The following is a 23,581-nucleotide window of genomic DNA, read 5'->3' as shown; positions in this document are numbered from 1 at the left end:
GTTGACATTATCAGAAAAATGCTCACATAAACACAGTTGCTGTTTGTTTTCCTAGGTTAATATTGAGAAATAATGTAATATCCATTAAATAGTGCAATAATTTTAACGAGCACTTCATGAAGTCATGCTACCCAGAGTCGGTACATTAAAGTATTAGCTGGTATGTCCTCACTACAGACGAAATAAATAACATCTTGATGTTCTTATGGAAATGAAAATGACCTAATGTGTCTACAACTGTTCAAGTTACTTTTACAATAAAATACAAAAGCACAACCTTACATTGTAGGGGACAATATCAAAGAACATACTGATTTTAATTTATTGTAAACTTCTTAGGTCTTTTATAATAATTGCGATCATAGCATCCTCTGCCAGGTATATTCCAGGGAATGCTGCCCACACTCTATAAATATTTAAATGCCATGAAACCGCAACTACACAGAAAATGTTAACTTATTTTAAACAATGCCCTTTTTGTGGACTGAATTCTATGGCTTCCACACCAGGGCTTCAAAAAATAATTTACAGAAAAACCGATAAATGGGGACCATCAAGGTTTTGGTTATCTGGAGTTATTTCCTCCTTTTTTTCTGACTGTCATAATTTGCTTGTTTGTCTCCTATATACCTACAAACATTTTAGTCCACATTGAGGTGCCATACATATTTCTAACTAGAAACTAGAAAGCTCACCTATAGAAGAACATTCATGAAACAAATTAGAAAGTTGACAAAACAATTTGTTGAGTTCTTTACATAATTCTGGAGAAACACATGTTTTAGGGTATTCTTTTTGCCTCTTTAATTACTTGACAGATGCAGTCCCAAAGCAAGCAACAAAGGGCAAAGATTGTTTTAAAATGTTACTTGCATGGCCAGAAAAAGAATTATATCGCTGCTCAAGCGGTATTAGAAGAGATCAATTAGATGGGAATCTATGATTCTAGATGAAATATCTGCAACTTCAGCTAAGAGCAAAACTAAAAAGAAATTAGGCTTGTTGAAAGAGTTTGGGCTCACAGCAGTCACCACAAGACTAGGATTACAAGAGTCACTATTGTCAATATTGTGTGCTTGCACCTAAATTCATGTTCTATGCAACAACACCTTGCCACTCATTAGAAGATAATATAACTCGCATAATCAGGGGCTTGGCCAAATGTGGTAACTTGCTCCGGAGAGAACGTCCAAAGCATAAAGTTGATAAAAGTCATAAATCACAGAACTGCTTGCAGATTTTCAGATTACACTGAACAGGACATGAAGCTGGAAAGCCACTGGCACTGCATTTGAACCTTGATGAATTCAGCTGGGGAAAAAGACCACTCAACCCATATCAAAATACAGGAAACTACTCATTGAGCAATACTATTTTTAGGCCCGTGAGTTTGGGTTATGCTAAAGATTCTCTTGGAACACATGAAAAGTTTCTGCCTGCATCAGATAGTATCTAAAAAGCCGTAATAGTCAAGTTCGAGTTGGTCTATTAGCCCAAAATAGAGCTTGGGAAGAGCATAGGCAGATGCCTGCTTGCAATGAAAGCCTGAACAGTACTATGGAAAGAAAATAATGTAAGTTCAATTATTAAATACTGTACAGTATTCATCGGAGGACAGGGACAGCAAACTGAATAATTCTGCTACTTGTTGATACTTGTCTGCTACTAGTTTAATGCGCTGGAGGAATAGGCTAAAGGGTCTAATATTGTGTGCAAGACCCACACAAGATGGACCTCCTAACAGGGTGATTTAAGTGGAGAAGTCCATTATATATATATATATATTTTTAAAAGAATACTGCAAAAAAAAAGTTCTCACGCTGAATTCGTTTAGACACCACCAGAACCCTCTGGGTCCCACAAATCATCAGCCGCCAATAAAAAGGACACAATGCTGTGCAAATCTGTGTCTTGTACTAATTAAGTTACCCAAATCTATCAAATAGCTTTTGCCACCATGCAGAGTTACAGTTTGAATTTACAGATTGCAATGTGCCCACATCTTCTACAAGGAGTTTCTGGTCAGATTTTACAAAACTAAGATATATAATTTTTGGCTATCCCGGTTTTAATTCATGCTGATGGCATCCAGATTCCTAGGAAATCTGGGAAAAGGAGACTCCCACTGACAATTTTCACGCTAACTAGCTAATGCCCCTTGAACGTATCAAAAGAGTTTGAACGAAAACAGTAATAAAACAAAGATTCTTCTGCAGTTCCATGAGCTTCTTTTTTGCCATACTGTCGGTCAAGCTGCACTAGCAATAATAACTGAAAGACTAAAATTCACCATGTTCTGGTTTATACCAACTCTTCATTTTGAGATGTATTCACTACTTTGATTATTGATTTTCATTTCTATCAATTGACACTCATGCCCTTGCAACACATCACATATGAGTTATTAGAACCCTTCAATATTTAGCGCAATTCTTTAAAAACTCTCTAAAAGTGCACCACACAAAATTCAATGAACAGGCTCAAGTACCAATAGCCATTTATAAAGAGAGGATCAGATGAGCACAGAATCCCCTTTCCTTGGGCTACGCATAAATAGTAGAACTGATTAAGGCCTTCAATAATAACGGACGTTGAATGCTAACTTTTTAATGTTGCAAGTAGAATAATAGTGAGTTTGGAAATAAGTCCACATATCGGATACCTTTGAAAAGGGTTATACTTTAGATGATTGGGAAAACCTATAACCTATTATGCAATTCCCATCCCCAATTACTAAATGGTAAAATGTCATAATTTTTTCCGGACACCATTCCTCAACTGCCTTCTTCTCTGCATTCCATATCATGACTAATGGGCACCCACCTCAAACTGGTGATGGACTATCCATATGAGAAGGTTAAAAAAACATACTGATAAAAGCGTTGAAACAAAGGCCCACTACAAGCTATTTATCTTCTATGACATTACTAAATTACTAGAGGCAACTTTACAACCTTGTCTTTCCACGTTAATGAAGGATTATGTGGATATGTGTGCATCTGTTTTTCGTGAAATTATTAAATAATCTTCTCAATCAAGAAAGACATCAGTCAAATTGAAAAGAAACTGGGTTACCCTGTTCCTTAAAAGAACAGTCTTGACACTCTCGATCGAAGGATCATTGTCCAACATCCTCTACACCTTGAAGGTATGGAAAAAGCAATACTCAATCAGCTCTCAGATCAGAGATTAGCTGTCTACTGAGAGAATGGCAATCATTTTTCTGACAAAACAATAGGTTTGGAAATTGGCCAATGTGACATAAATATGCTTGATATTCTAGATATACAGCTTTAATGCTGTTGGACTTACTGGCTGTCTTTACCACCCTGGCCACCAAATCTTGTTGAAACATTTGGTGCGATGTTAGTTGTATCCAGGGCCACAGCTCTCCTCATATCCTAATACTAGACCAGCAAGGGTAAAGATCTGGCTCTCAAAGGCAGATGAGACACCTTTTCTATTTGGAGTTCCCCACGTTTATTTTGTCTTCGTTCCTTCAGATTAGCTCAAGCCTCTTCATAATCTACTACAGATACTGGGGAGGTCATTCTACAGTTACCCGGATGGCACACAGGTTATGTCTAATGAAATACCTATTTAGATGCATGGCAATTGGAAAATCTAAGTGAGTCAAAAAACCTTTATCATTGTAAGTACTGACAATTCTCTTATATGGAATAAAAATCCATCCTAAATAGAATACAATAAAGCCAGGGCAGATTTGTTTTAAAAGAATGACTGTTAAATCATTTAAACTTGATCATTTAATTGTCCAACTATCACTTAAAACCTCTAAAATGAGCAAGTAATCTTCTGGAAGAATCTGAAAAAGCAGTGATTGCTCAAGTATTAGGAGTAAAAACAGGTTTAGGGAGACCCCTTCCTTCTTGTGACCTCTTCAAGTTGTAGGTCTTTCAAGATGAACACGTTCAAACCTTAAAAAGCCTTCACAATAGGTGTCATGTATCTCTGACCTCTATGGATTTGCACTGGAACCAGATGTCAGCACCAGAGGTAAATGTAAAGTCTTTATTTATGTGTAGACATGCCCTTGTGGAAAGACTCATGGTTATGTGAGAGAAAGGATTAAACCATACCAAGCAATCAGAGCAAAACAATCCAGTAGGATTCGTTCCTCTGTTGTTAATAGGATACTATATGGTGAGAAGGGTTTACCCAGTCAGTTTCTTCACCAATTTCTTTTCCACTCAGACACAAGGTACCACTCACAAAACCAACCAGTATGACAGAGCTCATGCTACCACTAAGTTCCTTATTTTTTAATGTTTATATCATGTTCTATACTGATCTTCGTCATTTATCCCTGTGGAAAAAGTATTGCGGTTTTAGTTAAATTCCAAAGTGATTCCCATCATCAACAAACATGAATGAATTAGGATGATTTGTTTTATCACCTTGTGCACCTTAAACCACATAAAGCTCAGACTGTGGGAGAATGGAGTTGTGCAATTTGTATGAACTGTGGCACCATTAAAACAGAACAGCCAGCTGAAAAAGTCTCTTGGGAGGGAGGTGTGGTACTACCCAACTACCAGAAACCCATTATGCAGAAACACTGTGCAACCACTAAAATAGTTTGAATGGTCTCCGGAGATCCAGCACTAGTCCGGAGAATTGACATCGAAGCACACAGCTGATATTTTGATGCGTCCAGGATGACCCTGGCCAACTGGAGGAAGTAAGGAAGTATATGATGAAATTATGATATTAGTGGTGATCTTGAAGTCCTGTATCAAAGGGTTTTAGCCATTTTGTGTCTATGGGAAAATGTGTTCATACATATGGTCTTATTTTCTTAGGTTTCCTAATACATGTTTTTAGTTTATTGTCCCCAACCCTCCCATAGAACTACCAAGTGTTTGTGAAATATTAGTGTTTTGATTAGAATTCACAGTTATTGGGAATAATTTAGGTGTTATTATTATAAGACAGACATTAGGCAGAATATGAGGGAAGGAAGAAATATGGCAACTAATTAAATGCTAATGGTCGCCAAAGTGTAAAAATAGGTTTCCTGGTTATACAAATTCAGAAGAGAGCTGGCTTTCTCTTTTACATAGCCCACAACCATCACTTTACATTTCCTAATATCCTTATAGGACATTAAAGTAGACTGTAGAGGGAGTGCTCTAATTAGCTCATATTAGCTGGTTTTCTTGGAGAGAACCAAGTGGATCACTTCAGATGAGAATATAGGTACATTCAACTGGGTTCTGGGGAGTAAAATGCTTCTTGTCCCTTTAATAGAAACATCTAAGAGTCCGGGTAATCAAAGCTTTGCATTTTTTTTCTGGGTACTTGGTATGCCTGAAAGAGGTAAGTCCAGTTCTAAGACCTACTACTGTGCTATGGGGCAGGTCCAAACACACACAAAAAAGTGTGCCCTCCAGGTAGGACTACACTGTCCTAATATTATCTACAGAGTCAAATGATCAAAGCTTCCCAGGCACAGATTTCTTTTCTTTGACGCTATGAGCAAGTTCATCCCTGGAATCAAGTATGCATTTCAACTGAAATTCTGAAAAAGGTGACCAAAAGATCATACCCGTTCTTCCTTTTTTTGATAAATTATCACCTGAATTCCAACCCTGTGACCTAGCCTCTAATTCTACAACAAGACAAGCTTTCCATAAGGCAAGAGTAACCACATTGAATTTACATATGGGCACAGATATAAAAGTTAAACCATCCTATCACACCTTTATTCCTATGTCAGTCTCCTTGTTTCAGGGTCAATAGAACTAAGCTCCTCTCTAAGTGTGAATTAAAGGTCATAGACTCTATTCTTCCTGGGAAATGTCAACCTGTTCAATCTCCAATCTTTTAAGATGATTCTTGTTGATTTGTGGGTTGCATACATGTTACCTTGAAGAAGGATGCCAAAGGGTTTCAATTCGAAGTGGAAAAGATGTACACGGTTACTATATGCAGGGCACCTAAAAGTCCCTTAACAGCAGGCTTTAGAGAAAAATCTCCTTATCTGTCTTACCGCCTCCTCTTCTTGAAACCCCTTCAGCCCACTTGCTTTCTCTTCTACACATATCAGGAAAACTATTAGAGGTTAGCTGAAAGAAACATGCCAAAGTCTTGTAGGGAACTGAGTAGAGGTCACCATCATTTTCATTCAGTAGCTATCCATCACAAATGATGGACAAAAGACCAGTGGATTCTGGAGGAAGTGGAAAAGGCTTTCGCCTGTAACATTCTTTCATCCAGTCCTTCATCCCACCCAATGTTCAGAAGGGTGGATCTCACACAAGTCCAACATTTAAAACTTGCTTTTGTAGGAGCTTGCCTATAATGAAAAAGCTCTAATACTACTACTAAAGTTTGTACTTGAGGAGTCTAGAGAAATGAAGTCTTAAATTAATTGCTTTGGTCCCGATAATCTCACTATTTAGAGAATACAGTCCATGCACTCTTGAATTAAAACATCTCTAACTTCACATACCTGTAAGACATGAGGTTTGTCATAGAAATCCACCCAGTGATAATTGAATGCACTTTAATCTACTCGCATGAGAGGTCAACAGGTACTCATATTCATTAAGTTGACATTGCTAGTGGCAGGACATCTGACAATGTTGAAAGTGCCCACTTACCCTAGCTGGGTAACTAGCTGATATATGGTTAAGATCATACAAAGAAGAAATCCTCAATGGTAAACTTTCCTTCAGTCCCTGTTAAAAATCAGACACTTGAACAGACTCCTCATTATGGGATTCACGGTTGTTGGAACTGTTCTGGACATAACCTATTAAGTGCATTCATTTGACAGAGGAAGGTTACTGCCAATGCAGAAACAGGTCTACCGTTTGTGTTTGTAAGACAGCTTTATTTTATCAGTAGGCACCATGTCTTTGGGCATTCAGTTTGTGCGATTTGCTTATGGTAAGAGGGTAGTATTAGAAGTTATACTTTCTGCCCAAAACTCAAAAGGTGCCTTCTCTAGCATGCAACAGCAGAATTATCCCTCCTCCTGTTGGAATATCAGCCATCAACCTTGCTCTATATCAGTTATGGATCTTATGCCCACCGTGCACTATTGTAGGTGCCTGTGTCCTCAACTCAAGTCCTGGCTGAACAGTAGCATTTCTAGCTCAGCATGGTCAAGTTGCAACTTTTCTTCATTTGATCCAGTTAAAAGCAGGAGGGGTTTCAGTGGCTGGCTCTTAGCACAGCAGCAAAGAATCTATATGCTATTTTACTGGATAATACTTCTTCCCACAAGCTCTTCATAAGTGAGCCAAGGACAAAGACTCAGAACTATCAATGCTGCAGGACACAGGATTTCTGAGTTGAAAATGTGTGTGCGCTGGGAGGAGATTTTATTATGTGGGTGGAGGTTTCATTATGTGGAAGCATTCGCAGCTGGAAATCTGTGCCTTCACAGAAAGTAAGTGCCATTTAAGGCACTTGGGTATAAAGGAAGTTCGGAGACAGCCTGATCTATAGTGGAAAGCCGACAAACTCCTTTGCTTTCATTCCTGTTTTTATAATGACCAGGGTAGTAAAAGATAGTCAGGTAAATTGGGTTCAGCTAAGACTGGCTCTTGGAAGTGTGCTGGGATGCCCTTATGATTAAAGTCAGGACTGTAGAAGACCAGGGTATTCTGTCCTATTCTAGGAGCAGAGCCCTGGAATGGATTGCAAATAGAAACATACTGCACACCATGTGCAGATATTCTGAGGACACGTATATTGAATGAAACATGCAAGAGTAGAGTAAATCATTACAACTCACCAATTAAGTTAGTTCTGTCTGAAACTGGGGACATACTGTACACCTTGCCATTATCTATTTGTCAAGGGCTTGTTTTTGGTTTTAAATAGGTTATGATTTTTACGGTTGAATGTATTTTACTTGGCCGCTGCACTATTCCAATGCAACATCACTAACTGGTGCAAGCAGGAACTCTAGACCATAATGTGTTTGTTCTTGCAAGGAAACACTTCTATTGACAGCATGTGGCTATGTTAAAAGCGAAATTGCTCATCTGTGGAGCCAAAAAGAAGAATGTGCACGAACTGTCACGTGGTTGTAGCAATACCCTATTTTAACCATGAAGTGACTGGTATTCCACTTATAAACATACTATAACTGGCATAATCTCTGTTATTGCAGTATGATTAGGAGTCAGTACACAAAATAAGCACAAACTTTACACAACAACCCAAATTGTTCTACGGCCATGCCAAATTGATGCCAGTACTATGACTTATATATAAATGGATTTGCACTGCAGTGTTTTGCTGTAAAGGTAACAAGTTGTATAAACAATATATCAACATTCACACATAGTGGACATAACTTTACTCCCATTTTTTCATTACAAGATTGATTTTTTTCCTTATTGAAAAAGTGCCAGAAGGGATTACACTATCACCATTTTCAAAAGGTTGTATTTGTGCACCCCTAAAGAAATGTGCATGTTTTGTGCAGGTGTGCAGGTGCCCCTCCTTATTTTATTCATTCAATGTACAGAGGACACCTTGACTTGCACCCTGATCTCTCTTTTTTAACAATGCAAACAGGTATTAAATTCTACTGGTGCACAGGAGGTCTGCAAATGTCTCTATGATAAAGAATCAATGCGGCTGGCACCGAGTTGTTGAGCTCTCAGTCTGCTTGTGCAGATGGTTCTTGACCTACTCCTGACAGATGCATAAACAGATCACCAAGCTCAGCCACTTCATCTCTTTCTTCTGCATTTGGCATCCCACGGTTTTCACGGTCTTCAATGAAATCCCAGAGTCGAACAGAGTTGAAGAACTGAAAGAAGCATGCAAGAGATCTTTAATATAGAACAAAATAGAGCAATCTAGATTTAAATGTGAATATCATGTTGAATCACAGTATAGGTTCTCTATTTAGGCGTGTGTGGATAAACCCAAAACGAGAGCCCCATGAGCAAGTGTTTAAAAAATATGAGATGCAACAACTGTACATTATTTGCGCCTCTTCAAAAGCATGGCTCTTGCAAGCACCCAGAGAGCCAAAAAGTGTCACATGCATCTAGAGCCAAATTGAAAAGTCTATTTGTTACAACAAAGGAACCAAACATTTCCAAGAGATCATAACTACTACTGTCACGCAATCTGTTGGATGCTGTCCCAAGCGATAGATACACTGTCAAAATAAATAAGTATGGGTCAACTATAGAAAAAATAACAAATCAAACAACTATGAGACACTCTTCGTGTACTGATCCACATAAATGATACTGCAAAAAATATAGATAATTATGCATAGCAGCCTTTAATCACTCTAGCGCCTCCAACTAAAATCCAATATCCTAGATTTCAAAATGTTTATCTTTCAGCAAAATCAAAACAATTAGACAAAATATCCCCCAGGTTTTCAATGGTTTTTCCAGGGCTCTCTTTATTGGTGTGAACGGTACTACTGCAGGTAAGATATCTCACTGGACTAAGACATCTATTGAAGAGATCTGTGTGTAACCTCAATGTCTCAGGTTGAACCCTGGCAGGTCCACAGAGATATTCGTCATTCAAAGGTGGATAACTCGAGTACCTATGAGCTGTGTAATAGTTATTACCAGTGCCTGGAATCAAGGCAAACTGTAACTAACATGCTCTATAGAAGTGTCCTAATTTTGTTTATAAAGAGTGTAGGGTTGACAGACCCTTTTGAAATAGCCAGGCTTGTTACCTTCTCCTTCTAGGAAATGCTTTAATTGTTTTTGGATATTGCTCACCAACAGAGTGCTGTCTGTTGTATGACTGTGGGTCTGTCCAAAGCAATAATTCTTAAATCATGGTTGACTACTGTCCCCAAGATCGCCTGCCACAGCACAACCCTGAGAGCTGGACCGGGAGTGACCAGTGGTGGAGTTGGGACCTTGCGGTGGGGCCTCTGTGCCGGGGTCAGTGGGAGAGGGCCCCCCCTTCCCACTTCAGCACGAGCATCGAGGCAGATAAGCCCCTGCTGCTTGGGCCTGACGTGGGTGGAGCTCGGAGTCGACACCTGGAACCCTGAAAGGACCCCTCCAGCTAGCTGTAAATATGTGTGTGGGGACCTCCTGCCCTCATCAGCATCAGCATTACCCTGGGCTGCTGCGGACTGTGGCCTGGACCTATGCCTGGGGCCTTGCCTGATCCTGTGGGCAGAAAAGAGTCCAGCACCCAAAGTGCCCCCCCCCCCCTCTGAGCCCCCAATTGCTGCCAGCATCGAAACACGGAGCTCACAATAGCAGCAGACATTGGGGGAAGACCTCTGTTGCACTCTGGGCTCCCCTGGTAGCAACACCACCCTGGTGATCCTGCAACACCGGATAGCCCCCTGAAAGAACCGCAAGCCCTAGCCGGGGCGTTGTGCCAGCCATTCCCACACCATTCGGTCTAACGCTCTGTGGTTAGTGCCATAATTAAGGCGTGTGGCACTGCGTCCCGGCTGGGGGGGGGGGGTCAGGGGGAAAGGGGAGTTTCCCTTGAACCCTTCAACTCTACCCCTCATTGCAACCAACGGGGCATCCTGTGCTGGTGTGGGGGCGGGCCTTCCCCCGAGGGCGCCCTTCAATCTCCTGAGATGTCTGGGGGGGGGGGGGTCTCACTGTAGCTGTGTTAGGACAGTTCCACAATTAACACATGGAGCGGTGACATTGTGCAGCCCGCATCTCGGCCGCGGACTGACAGATACCGTATACTGGTGGAGGCCCGAACGTGGGGGATGGACTGCGGGTGGCCCGGACCAGACCCAGCCATTAACCGTCCTACAGCTCGAGTCCCCCTTTGTCTTGACACAACGGATTGGTGCACACACCTCCAAACACTGGGAACTGTACACCATCTGTGTAACCCCTGCTGAGGCCCTAGAGGCATTGCTCATCAGGCTGTCGTGCACAGCGAGACGGTCTCGAACCCATGGGTAAGCTGCGGCCTCTGCGGTATGGCGGCCACCAATCTTCATGGACCGGCCCCCAGCAGCCTCCGCCAGTGTGGGATTCAGTATTCACAGCTGTTCGCCGCCTGACTCAAAATTATCGATGGTGGAACAACTGCTTTCTTCACTAACCCCAAGGAGACATGGGACCGGCCCAACCAGCTCCAGGGCGCACATGCAGGGCAGTTCAAAGTAAACATCGGGCTCTAATGTCTCTGGGTTCTAGCAACAGAACAGGAAGTGTGGCAAAACTAGACAGAAACCCTCATCAAGGAGGTCACTGGACAACTCCCCTGACCTGGAACAAATCCTTTTTCAGTCTGCCGGCGGGCCATCCAGGCTGCTGCAAGTCAAGGCCCAAGCCTTGTGTCCACGCCCGATGAAAAGAGCCTGCATATATTCAACTCTGAAGAACAATCTTTGCCCACAGCTGACTCCCAAATGGACTAGCAGAAGCCACACCAGGTGACGCCACAGACGATGGACACCCTCAACTGACCACCTTGCAAGAACTTTAGATAGACAATTACATATGACTGAAATATTTCTGCAGTGTGCACTCCCTGCCACCGGTGGACCACAACTGTAAGCACTGAAGGGCTCCTAGGCTACATTAAGCAGTGTGCACACTTAGCCCCCCCCCCCCCCATCACCTCACATGGACTTCTCAGCTGAAAATAGCATGTTTGTTAACACACTACTATAGCATTTTGCTCACCTACCAAAGGCAGATCATAATTCTAGGCACTGAAGGGCTTTAAGGCTTCTCTGCACAAAGTACATGTTAAGCCTTCCCCACGATACACCAAGACACAATCACTATGCTTTTTTGAAGGTACTGCTCGTTGCGGTAGGCCCCCAGTATTGGGATTCCCTCCCTCCTTAGTTGTTACTGTTGCCCTACACTCCTCACACAACTGCTTTGCTATGGCAGGCATACTACATAGGGCTCTTGGGTGGTGAACGAGGGGATCAGGGGATGGACTCCGGGTGCGCACCTCACCCACATCATACATATGCGGACATGGCTCCCAGCACTAATATTCGATTCCTCACCGTAAACATTTGCGGCGTGCACAAACAATACGCTAACTACTCTTACAACAAGTGCCAACAGGTACAGATTGCTTTTCTGTAAGAGACGCACAACACAGCAGGAGAGTTGGAATGGTTGCTCAAGCGTTGGAGGGGTACTATGCACCATGACGTACTCAACATTAGACACGGGCGCCTTAGTGTAGGTTCGCCCTGAGGTAACTTTTCAAGAAACAAACAGAATGATACACATAGAGGGACGCTATGCCTTCTTTTAAAGCCGCCTGGATGGCAGACTAGCCTTCCTGGGCAGTGTATACCACCCAACACACCAGGGGAAATTCTGTGACGCCCTCTCTACCCCACTGGCCCACTACACAACATCCTCGTGGGTGCTGGGTGGAGACCACAATTGTGTACTTGACTTGGCCTTGCACAGGTCTCAACCCCCCTTGTCGCACTCTCCCCACATGCACAGACAAAACTCTTCCGAGCCTGGGCACAACACTGGGCGCTCACTGATACATACGACTCTGGCATCCCACCTCCGACTTTACTCCTTCCATTCCAGTCCACATAACGTACATGTGATATTTGACAGTTTTCTTTGTTCTCATTCTTAAATACCCATGATACAGCACGCCGACTACCTGGTGCCGATGGTATCAGATCAGGACGCTCATGTCATGGACCTTCAATAGGCACACCCCTTAACATTACCTCACACAGGAAAGGGGAGAGGGTCAAAAACTACTCTACCACCCCAAACCCCCTAGTATCACATATACACACATAAAGGGGTAGAGAGGAAACGACCCCAAGAGAGGGATGAAAAAAGCAGTGGCACAATTATGTGTTTTGGAAAACTGCCCTCACTCACACACAAATGTGTGCGACATGCTTCATCATCGGGTCTGCTTACAAAACGCCCTGGCGTAGCCACTCACAGGGCGGAGCATAGGGAGGGGGGAAAACAAAACACAAAAACGGAGACAAACTCAGATGTGACAAACAGTAATCACAACAAAAAGTGTTAACCAAAGACTGGGTAAAGTGCAGTCAGGATAGTGAAGTTAAAACTAGCTCATGGATACCTGTCATGCCTTTATTCATAGGTTTCAAGGTCAGGATTAAAAATTGAGCGAAGGATGGTAGTGTTAAAGAAGGAAATCAGGATCCTACAACACCCCTCCTTAAACTGCTGTAGTCAACATGTTTCGACCATATAGTGCCACCATTCAACAGGTCACGTAGGTCTTCTTCAGGACGTCTATCAGTCCCAGTCTTATCTAACCCCTTACCTTAATCAGGCACTACAGAGGTGAAAATGATCAAGTCGATCTGGACCATGTGGAGGGAAATTCCGCCAACACGGAATCTAAATACTGTGGAGAGATATAAAACAGTTCTAGAAATGTGATCCAAAAGTATCCTATCATTATTGATATACTGGTATTTCGAATCATCATACCCTCCATACAGGTATTATCTCCAAACATTAGACGTATTCGAGTACCCCATTGGCATCTAATTGATCAAAAATGCCCCTTTGCCACATTATGGTTCCAAACATTAAAAATAGACTTGTTTCCTTGATTGTACTATTGTTGCCCAAGTATATGTTTCACAACTCTCGCTGTCAAGCATGGAATTAAGCATAAGCCATATCCAAATCCATAATTAAAACCCCTTATCACCCACGATCATCACTCACAGAGTTTATTGTATGATTAAACCCGAAATGGCGCCAGGCGGGAGGAGCTCCAAAGAACACAACCTGTGTTCAAAGACAGAAGGGGGTGGTCGGGAAAATGTATAAAATGCACATAAAAGATATACCACTGCACATTCACCTATTTTCCAAGGTGTCCCTTTATCTCATCCTGCATACCCCTTCTTAATAGTACAGTATACATACCCTAGACCTAGAGTGTTAACCCCCATAGTATGCAAAAGCGAGCTCTACCCCCGGTAAAGCGTCTCCGCATGGTGTTTGAAATGCGGTCTCTCGCAGCTAAAAAAGTCAAGCACTGTTTGGAGACAATACCTGTATGGAGGGTATGACGATTCGAAATACCAGTATATCAATAATGATAATGGTAGGATCCCGATTTCCTTCTTTAACACTACCATCCTTCATTCAATTTTTAATCCTGACCTTGGAACCTATGAATAAAGGCATGACAGGTATCCATGAGCCAGTTTTACCTTCACTATCCTGACTGCACTCTGTTCTATCACTTTACCCAGTCTTGGGTTTACACTTTTTATTGTGATCATGGTTTGTCACATCTGAGTTTGTCTCCATTTTCGTGTTTTGTGTTCCCCCTCCCTATGCTCCGCCCTGTGCGTGGCTACGCCAGGGCGTTTTGTAAGCAGACCCGATGAAGAAGCATGGCACACACGTGTGTGGGTGAGGGCAGTTTTCCAAAACACAATTTTGCCACTGCTTTTTTCATCCCTCACTTGGGGTCGTTTCTGCTCCACCCCTTTATGTGTGTATACACCCCTTAACATAACATAACTTAACATGTGTATTTGTAAAGCGCACGTTCACCCCAGCAACGGGGCATCTTGGCGCTGAAATAACAGATGTATATTGTTACACCTACAAGTTACCGCGTGACTGCCTTGAAGACCCGGTGTATCGGATGAACAGAAAACTTATATCTGACGATATTTTACAGAGAACCGCAACACCGCGTCCACTAGTATACTGGAATGGGACACCTTCAAGATTGTCGTTAGAAGTGCCTGTATCCATCAAATTGCTAGGGTCTGCAGGACACTAGAGAGGGACATAGCAGAAACCGAACGGAACCTGAAAAAATTCAGTAAGGCAGGTGATGCTGACCCTGCATTTGTCCCACAACTGCCAGATTCTAAGACCAAGCATTACAACTTTACAGCCTATGCTGACAGGGTCCATCAAAAGAGCGACTAACCAGGCAGACTCTTAGCATGGTTTATATGTGACTCTTCCCATTACCAAAGTAGTGGATCATACAGGGGCTATGGACCGTACTCAAACAAGTATTCTGCAAGCATTCTAGGAGTATTACACTGCCATATACGAAGCAACCCCGGGCACCCTAACGAACCGACCAGATTACTTTCTAGGTGCCATTACTGTCACTCACGTTTTGATTCCCGCCAAGCTCGTTGGACAGGGAGATTGTGCCAGCAGAGGTTAAGAAAGCAATTCGCGACCTCGCCCGGAACAAAACCGCGGGCCTTGATGGTCTGCCCCTAGAGTACGATCACACCTTCTCGTCCCTCCTGGCACCACGGCTAGTGACAATGTATGCAGCGGTCTAAAAAGAGGGTGAGCTTCCCCACTCGCTGTGTGAGTCCCTCTTGGTTTCTATCCCCAAAACCAGACAAAGACCCTACACAATTGGCTTCCTACAGCCTTACCACAATACTTGGAGCAGGCAATAACATATTAGGTAAACTAATCGCTGACCGATATGCGCAGATCCTCCCTGGCCTGGTCCATTTGGACCAAAATGGCTTTGTGCCAGGTCACAGTACCTCCCAGAATATTCCCCGCCTCTTCCAGATGCATGTTAAGGTGAGAGGATGATTCCAGAGGTCAGCCTGCCTCATACTTGACCGAGAGAAGGCATTGGATAACCTGATCTGGCATTATCTATTCACTTTCCTCACTCACATGGGGATACGACCCAAACTCCTGGCCAATACCAAATTGCTATATTCCAACCCAATTTCACAGGTTTGACAGGGCCATCTAGTCGTGGCTCCTTTTCCAGTGGGCGAGACATGGTTGCCCGCACTCCACCAATTGCTTGCACTTTCCATGGAGCCCCTACCCATCAGACTACACAAGGGGGACCGGGAGAAGGGCAACCCACTGGCAGACAGGATGCACATAGTGTCCCTCTATGCAGACGATCTGCTCCTTTATGTGCGGGACATCACGCAGACCGCACACCCATACGAGATGTGAATTTGCCTCTGTTGCCAGGCTCCGAGTCAACTGGGCGAAGTTGACCATTTACCTACTCAATCAAGAGCAGGCAACCCTAGATGTATATCTCGGAGATAAGCCCCTCACCTGGCATGCGCAGGCAACACGCTACCTAGGGGTTCGCTTCTATCTTACCTCACCGGACCTCTTTGAAGGGAACCTCCCCAAGGCCCTGGCGGGCATTCAAACCCAAGTGCACTCTGGTGATCCCTTCTACTGGCTCCCATTAGCAAAATCGCCCTGTCAAAAATAGTTATTTTGCCCTGCCTCCTTTATTACTTTACAAACCTCGCAGTTATATCAAATTGCTCCTTCTTCAAGGAACTTAACACACTTCTATGTTAACTCATCAGGGGACCTGGCTGAAGGTGAGTCGCTCTAACCAAACTACAACTAACGGTGGACCGGGGAGGTCTGGGGCCTCCGTCTTTTCAGGCTTAATGGTTGTTCCGCTGGACAGCTGCGCACAACCTAGACCCAGAGAGCGGGCCCTTACACCAGCCAACACTATGGCGCCTACTTCTCCCAGAGACACAACCCTCTTCCTCCTGGCCCTTGCAAGTGGGAGTAGTGAAGACTTGCATGACTAAGATTCATCGCCTCTCCTGTGAGACTCCACTTTACACCCCAAATATGCTCCTGATAGGCCTGCAGTGTGACGACGGCTAATACACTGCAGGGGAGATATAGACTTGGACGGATCATTTTCTGCTTGAGGTAGGCGACCTTTTTGAGGAGGGCCAACTTCTCACCTTCAAGTAGCTGACAGAGGCCTTCCGGCAGGGAAATTCTCTTACATAGGCGACTCAGCCACACTTGCCACACACTCTGGGATCTCACAGGAGGTGGGCCTATGACACACCTGGTGATCCAGACCATACTGACAATGGGACCTGGAAGCCAACTCATCACCTGGTTGTACAAGGCCATACTCAAATTGATGGCTGTCCCCTGACCGCACTTCGTCAGAAATGGGAGTACAAGTTTGGGAGGGTACTTCATGTCAAGGAGTGGGAAAGAGCACTTGAGTTCGGGAAGAAAGTCTCCCACAACTCACGGTTCAATATACAATTTTCCATACTGCACAGGGCATACCTAACCCCCTGCGCAGATGTACCATTACTTCCCAGAGACCCAATTTGAGTGCCCCCGCTGCTGCTACTTGGTCATGCCCAACCCTTCAAGACTATAGGCACGCCATATATACCAAGCTACATGAAGCTACAGAACTCCCACACATTCACACCTGGAAGTCCTATTGAAACGCAAGAAAAAGCACAAGGTATGGACGCATTTCACAACCTTGGCTTTGCTCCTTGCCCAACACATGATCGCACTCCACTGGTGTTCTTTTACAGCCGCTCCTGTAGAAGCGTGGAGGCGGGCGATGAGCAAATGGAGAGCAGCAGAGGAGGATGCCAGTCGTTACAAAGAGCTCAGTCGGATAGGCCAGTGACCCAGGTCCCCACAATGGGCAACCATGCTCAAACACTTGAGTTAAGTGACATGAAATGGTGACTTAGCCCCATTGACACACCACTTCATCCCCACAAACGTGGGGCCTTCCCTCTCGGGGGCCTCATTGCATGGATCCACAAGTCAGAAGCTCCACTAGCGCTCCCTTGAACCATCCATCTTGTAGCAAGTGTTAGATTTTATCCTGCCTGCCACATGATATTTTATGTTGGCTTTGTTGGCAGTGGAGAAATATTTACTTAACTTGTATTGCTACTCCCCATCAACCAAGAAATAAGCTTGCAAGGTGTCCAGCTGCAATTCCCATCTCTGTCAGGTTATATGAAAAAAATCATACCATTGTACACTAACCTGGTGATTGAATGTTTAAAATATGTATAGTAGATGACGATGCCCTCAGGAATCTTTAGTCTGAGCAGACAGATGATCTGTCACAAGAACTTAATGGAATAACCTCAACCACTTGCATTTGTATTGATTTCCAGTGAATAACTTTTTTGTTGGAGAAGTCCTTAGCAGCCATAAGGTCATTAAGTTATTTGAGCGATCCCATCCCCAATTTTAGCTCTTCAGAAGCCACACACATCATCATTGGAGGAAATGGGCATGTGGCAGAAGTAGGGCATTGCAGGAACTGGTCCACCTCAGTTAAAAGCCATAAGTACAATATGCATAATAATGACCTGGTATTCTCCAAGGATCCCACAAGGCAGCAGACTGATGAAGGGAGCAATGTGATGTAGGTGATGGTTTGAGGCCCTTTAATAAATAACTGCAGACTAGTGAGCACATACTAAATAGATGGCAACACCTGGCCTAGTTTGTTATTGTGCAATTTTGTGATAATACCTATGTGACCGCTAACTGCTGAGAATGTATGCCGGGAAAATGTGTTCCCTTGGCAACTGATGAGCAATCAACTACTTTCCTCGTAACTGCCCGATGCCGAATTTTGTGTGCCTTTCTGGAAAGGGGTACATATCTGTTCACATGTGTAGCTGAAATATTTTTAGAACAAAACTATCTAGTAGTTCTAGGAGATTAATGTGATGCAAAGATGTCACTGGGGGCCAGTGGCCCTTGACTGTCAGATTTCTCTGCCTGTATGTCATGCATAAATTCTAATGTTCACTCTGGAGGCTAGGACTAAGAAAAGCTGTCTGGGCATAAAATCTGTGGTGTCCACCACGGTAAATGCACTAACAGTGGTTGTTTAACAAGCACCATCTCTTCTCAGGCTCCCAAAACAAGTGGCAACTCACTTGTAAGAAACTCCTGATATGGGTGCACATGGGGTAGATTTTGGAGCAATGGAATAACGCAGAAAGCCATCACATTCAAATTCTGAATCACCAGAAGTCACACCACTGAGTCTACACCACTTGCATAGTTTGGATATTCATCCTCACAATTTCCTTGTGCCAGACTGGAAATAGGGAGGTGGATGGAAACTACTTTTGAAGACAGTTTGAGAAGACCAATAGTTATAATAGCTGCCCGATACCCATGCTGGTCTGCAATTGCCTGTCATTAACCCATGCTGGTCTGCAATTGCCTGTCATTAACCAATCATTTAATGGTGTATTAATACACTGAGAACCTGATTTACACTGAGGAGGACAGGCTTTACTCTGTCAGGGTGATGACGTAAAACACTTTGTCGCCCTGAGTATTCGACCTCCCCATTCAGAGATGTCCACCACACCTGCAGAGTTCTCTCAACACGGGCAAGAACTGCCATTATGGAGGTTCCTGTCAATGTGTTAAAAGTTTCACAAATCTCCGTTAAACAGGACGGCGCCTGTCAAACTTAACTTGTTATTGTTTACTCCAAAAAAAAACAAAAAACGAATGACCCTCCCCCCCCGCCACATCATTGGCGTTATCTTCTGTAGAATGGGGGTCATTTAAATGTGTTCACTGTCTCTGGGTTGTGGTTCTTAGGTTTATGGATAGACTGCATAAGGATATGTCCCACTGGTGGAAAAATAAACTCAGATGGCCTTTAAAGGAGTTGTGTGACTAGGGCAGCTTTACAGAGTGTTACTTATTGGCTGGGCACGAGTCCTTGGGTCTCTGCTTAAGGACTCTACCACCAACGTGTCTTTTGGCATTGTGCCTGCAGTTAATTCAGTAACAAAAAGGAAACCTGCTGGCCATAAACTATCTGCAACATCTGCTGATATTCCTGGTTGCCATAATGCTGCTGCCCTTGTGGCCTGTGATCACTAGGCACATCTGCTCATATGTGCCAATAGGGTTTATGGCCATTCTTAATGTGGTCTAGAGACTGACCTTCCCCAAAGATGTGTTCCTCATTTAAGTGCATGTTAATGACATGATTTTGGACTTTTAGGTGCAAAGCAGAGAGAGCAATGTGCCATTAAGCTGCAGCTACCCTTTCAGTCTTTTTCCTCGCATAAAGCAAGAGCTTACTTTCATGATTGCTGGAACAGTGTGGATGCACGGATAATACATTGCTTCCCTGCTGTGGTGAACTTCAGAGATGCAAGGACAGCATGTAACTGAACATGTTTCGGATTCTGTTGTGTGGGAGAACCTTTTGCTCAATTCTCTTTGAGCCACGGCTTGCATTTAATAGAGCTCATTGTCCTGCATAGGAAAGGATAGAAGCATTAGGAGAAGTTATTTTTGTCACTAAAAAAACAGGTGCATTTCTAGAAGAAAGCAGCTATCTTTCTGCATACCATATATTTGTGCTGTTTACGCAGTTCTGCATGGCAAGCACCAGCCACATTTTGAAAGACAAGCGCAACTGTGGATGTCATGGTTCACCAATGGAACCTGACGATCATCCCAAATTTTCTCCTCACTACCACCCTGCTCCAAGACCCCTAAGAACCCTTCAGTCACCTGTTTGTGAATACTCTAGATTCCGCAAAGTAGTGTGCTGTAGTACAATGGTTATGAACATTTTGACTTCTGTGGATACCCACTTAATCATTACTGGAATCTGGGGATCCCACTGAATACATGTTTTTTTTTAATGTGTTTTGTTTATTGAATTTGCAGTGGTTAAAGCATTACAAGTCAACACATCCCCCCACCTCCCCCCGGTCTGACTAAGATTACCAATACTATAAGAGCAGCAGTGCGACAATCCCCTGTCAAGTGAGTACACAGCCATTTAGCCAACAACCCTTAGATGGGCAGGCGGCGATCATACCGTATCTGCAAGGGTGCACGCCAAGGGTTAGCATTGCGCTTCTTTCCCAGAGGGAGCCCCCCCCCAGAGCATCGCCAACGCAGTCTCTGCCCCCCGGGCTAGTGCATCAATCTCCTTCACACAGTCATGGTCTAGGGTCCCTGGTCACCCTCTGCGGTAGGGGTATCTCTCTTGCTAGTGAGGTATGTTTGGTATAGCCCCCAGAAGTTTTTCGGACGACTAGTATGAGGCAACAGCTCGCTGTAGTTCTCAGACTGTGTGCAGCAGTACAGCATATCCTGTGCCCAGCGCATGGGTGTAGGTGCTGGACCCCTCATCCAGCAGCAGGCCACCACCCTCCTAGCTATGAGCAGTCCCATGTGATCCCACTGAATAATTATTGGAAACTGGGGACACCGGATTAAGCAATTTCGATGATTTGAACCGCAAAACAGTACAGAAACAAAGAGAAACAAGCATTCATCAAATACAATCACAAATGCTGAACATTTTATTCAATTCCCTAACTAATATTTAAAAACAATCATTATTTTAATTGAAAGATTAGAGCTTTTCTAAATTTAATTGTGGCCACCCATCATCCATACTATATATTCCCAGACTGATGCACTTCCACTGCACCCACAAATCAATCTACAGATAACAACTTAAGTTTTAGCCTCCAACTTCGAATTCCCTGACAATTACAGAACGTTTTAAAATTAAAATTTTCTGTTTTACATTTTGCTTTGTTATTTACATACACTTTATTAACTTGTTAATATTAGTTTTCTAATCAGCCGCAGACCCCCGGATTATGGGTCATGGACCCCCAGGAGTCCACGGATCACAGGTTGACAACCACGGTTGTATAATATTAGTATTGCCAACTTTATTTTAAAGCTTATGTGAATCTTCAATAGGAATAGGCTAATGGTCTTTTGCAGATCCAGTGTCTGCAAGCCGCCATGCAGCTTTAGCCCTGAAGCATACTTTTTTTTACTGAACCATGAGCACCTTTTACTGCAGTTAAATCAAATGTTGTTTTGGTTGGGGTCAAGCCTTGGGTACTTGTTGGCATCATGAGTTTCAGCACTAAGATGTGAATCATTTGATGTTGAATGCACAAAATGCTTTTTTGTGCTCGAGTAATATCAATATGGTAAAGAAATATTTGTTTTCCATCATCTGCAGCAGTATATTTCCTGATCCACTGGCGTAACGAAAATTGCGGGGGCCTCTCTGCAAGGTACGTACAGGGCCCCCCTCCGGGCTCTATCAGGAGCTTTCAAGCCAGAGTGCAATGCCGAGGGGGGCCCCTGGAGCGTTGGTTCCCTCCGCACCGCGGGGGCAGCGGGGGCCTGTGTTACGCCCCTGTCCTGATTGGTCATCTTTGAGGGGAATTGTGGGCAGGCTTTAGGTCTTTCATAATTTTTTTAATTACTTTGGGCACAGTCCTTGGTAAGTTCACTCTTGAGACTCCTGGTACTGCTAGTCACCAGATTCTGAAATATGTCGATCCTGTGTACATTCTGCCTCCTCAATGTCCAAAGTTACATCATTAGTGCTGCAACAAAAGTTCTGCAATACTGGCAGTGACAGGTGTGTCTTACAGAGTCTATAATCCAAATTCACTTCATTGAACAATCGATGATTTTTTTTAATGCTTTCATAGATTTCAGTTGAAAAGTGTTGAAAGCCTGATACCGAATGAAGACATAAAATCCACACTGAGTCTACCCACAGGTGCCTATATTGACACTGCAATTTGAACGTAACCAACATTCTGCATATAAATGGCACTAGATACTTAACAAAGAGAGATAGAAAAAAATAATTTAGGATTGATTCTTTACAACCTACTTTGCAGGCACCCTTAGTCCGGAAATTGTCTAGTTCAGAGGATTTCTCTGCTACAGAATCTTAATTTTTGTCCACCTTTTCTGTGGAGCTGGACAGCAGTTCCCTCTAGCGCTGAGACACCTCCGGGTAATAGTTTGTGCTTTATAAAACACACAATCAAAATAGTAGAATCATTGAGGTTTCTTGAAGTCTTCTTTATTTTGAGATCTCAACTATGTATCGGCTTCTTCACCACCTCACGCTGGAAATATTTTCTAGGGGACTGTAGGTTTTTTGGTTGTCTGAAGGTGTCATACTGACTCCACCTTGTCGATGCCTGAAATGCTTTATTAGTATAAATACGGTGATTTTGCTACCCCAACTAGAAAAACGGTGATTTAGACACTCCATCTTAAAAAGTTGGTACCTTGGAGAACAGACAATTAGAAGATCTTCATTCTTTAAGATTAAGCTTACGAGGCATAAAAGTGCTCAGGTAAGGAACTGAGTTACAAACAGTAGCCCAGATACATTTTTAGCAGGCAGTAAAATGTAAACAGGTATATCTGCACTTACAATTAGTATGACCAACGGTACCATTAAAAATCTATTAAAATCAGTTGAATAAAATGAGGAAAAAGGTGAGAAAAACATTAAACAAATGCAGAAATGGGTCAGAAGGATTCAAACATGAGTTTGCAAAAATGACCAGCATTTTCTTACCCGAACAGTTCCCTCAGAGCTGAGCTGCTTTCGTGGCTTCTCGGGCTCTGCCCGTGTACCATCTGGGTATGCATGTAAGTAAAGGCATTTTCCCCCAAACGGACAGGTTCCTTTCCCTTGTTCAAAATACTTGCAGGCCTTTTTACTTCAGGAAGAAACAAGAATACTTTTAGTGCATTCATATTAGTTTAGACTTTTAAATGCGATGAGCATACTTTATGCATTAGAATATCACTCACCAAATGATTTCACTCAGATGGCTTTCTCTATTTAGTGATATGTGGTCAAGAACATAACTGATTCGGATTAAGCAAGATGTACTTTGTCAAAATCACAAAATTCCAAAAAGAGGAGCAGCATTCTTGCATGATATGAAGCATCCATCTCTAAAATGAATGGAAGCTCAACATTTGGATGTTGC

The 23,581-nt window shown here is 43.2% G+C and overlaps 1 protein-coding gene across 1 annotated transcript in view; it reads right to left on the bottom strand.

Annotated features, from left to right (window-relative positions):
• Nucleotides 1-1,784: 1,784 nt before the first annotated feature.
• Nucleotides 1,785-23,581, bottom strand: part of MKRN2 (makorin ring finger protein 2) — a 153,603-nt gene continuing 131,806 nt past the window's right edge. The window contains exons 7-8 of the mRNA XM_078661423.1: nt 23,161-23,305; nt 1,785-8,797 (exon numbers count right to left, since the gene is read on the bottom strand). Coding sequence (XP_078517549.1) covers nt 8,645-8,797; nt 23,161-23,305 — 298 coding nt within the window. The 3' untranslated portion in view covers nt 1,785-8,644. The remainder of the gene's footprint in view (nt 8,798-23,160; nt 23,306-23,581) is intronic.

This window comes from Lissotriton helveticus, chromosome 9 (genome assembly GCF_964261635.1).
Source record: "Lissotriton helveticus chromosome 9, aLisHel1.1, whole genome shotgun sequence".
Taxonomy (NCBI): Eukaryota; Metazoa; Chordata; class Amphibia; order Caudata; family Salamandridae; genus Lissotriton; species Lissotriton helveticus.
Note: the sequence above shows the minus strand (reverse complement) of the source record. Positions and strands in the feature narration are given on the sequence as shown.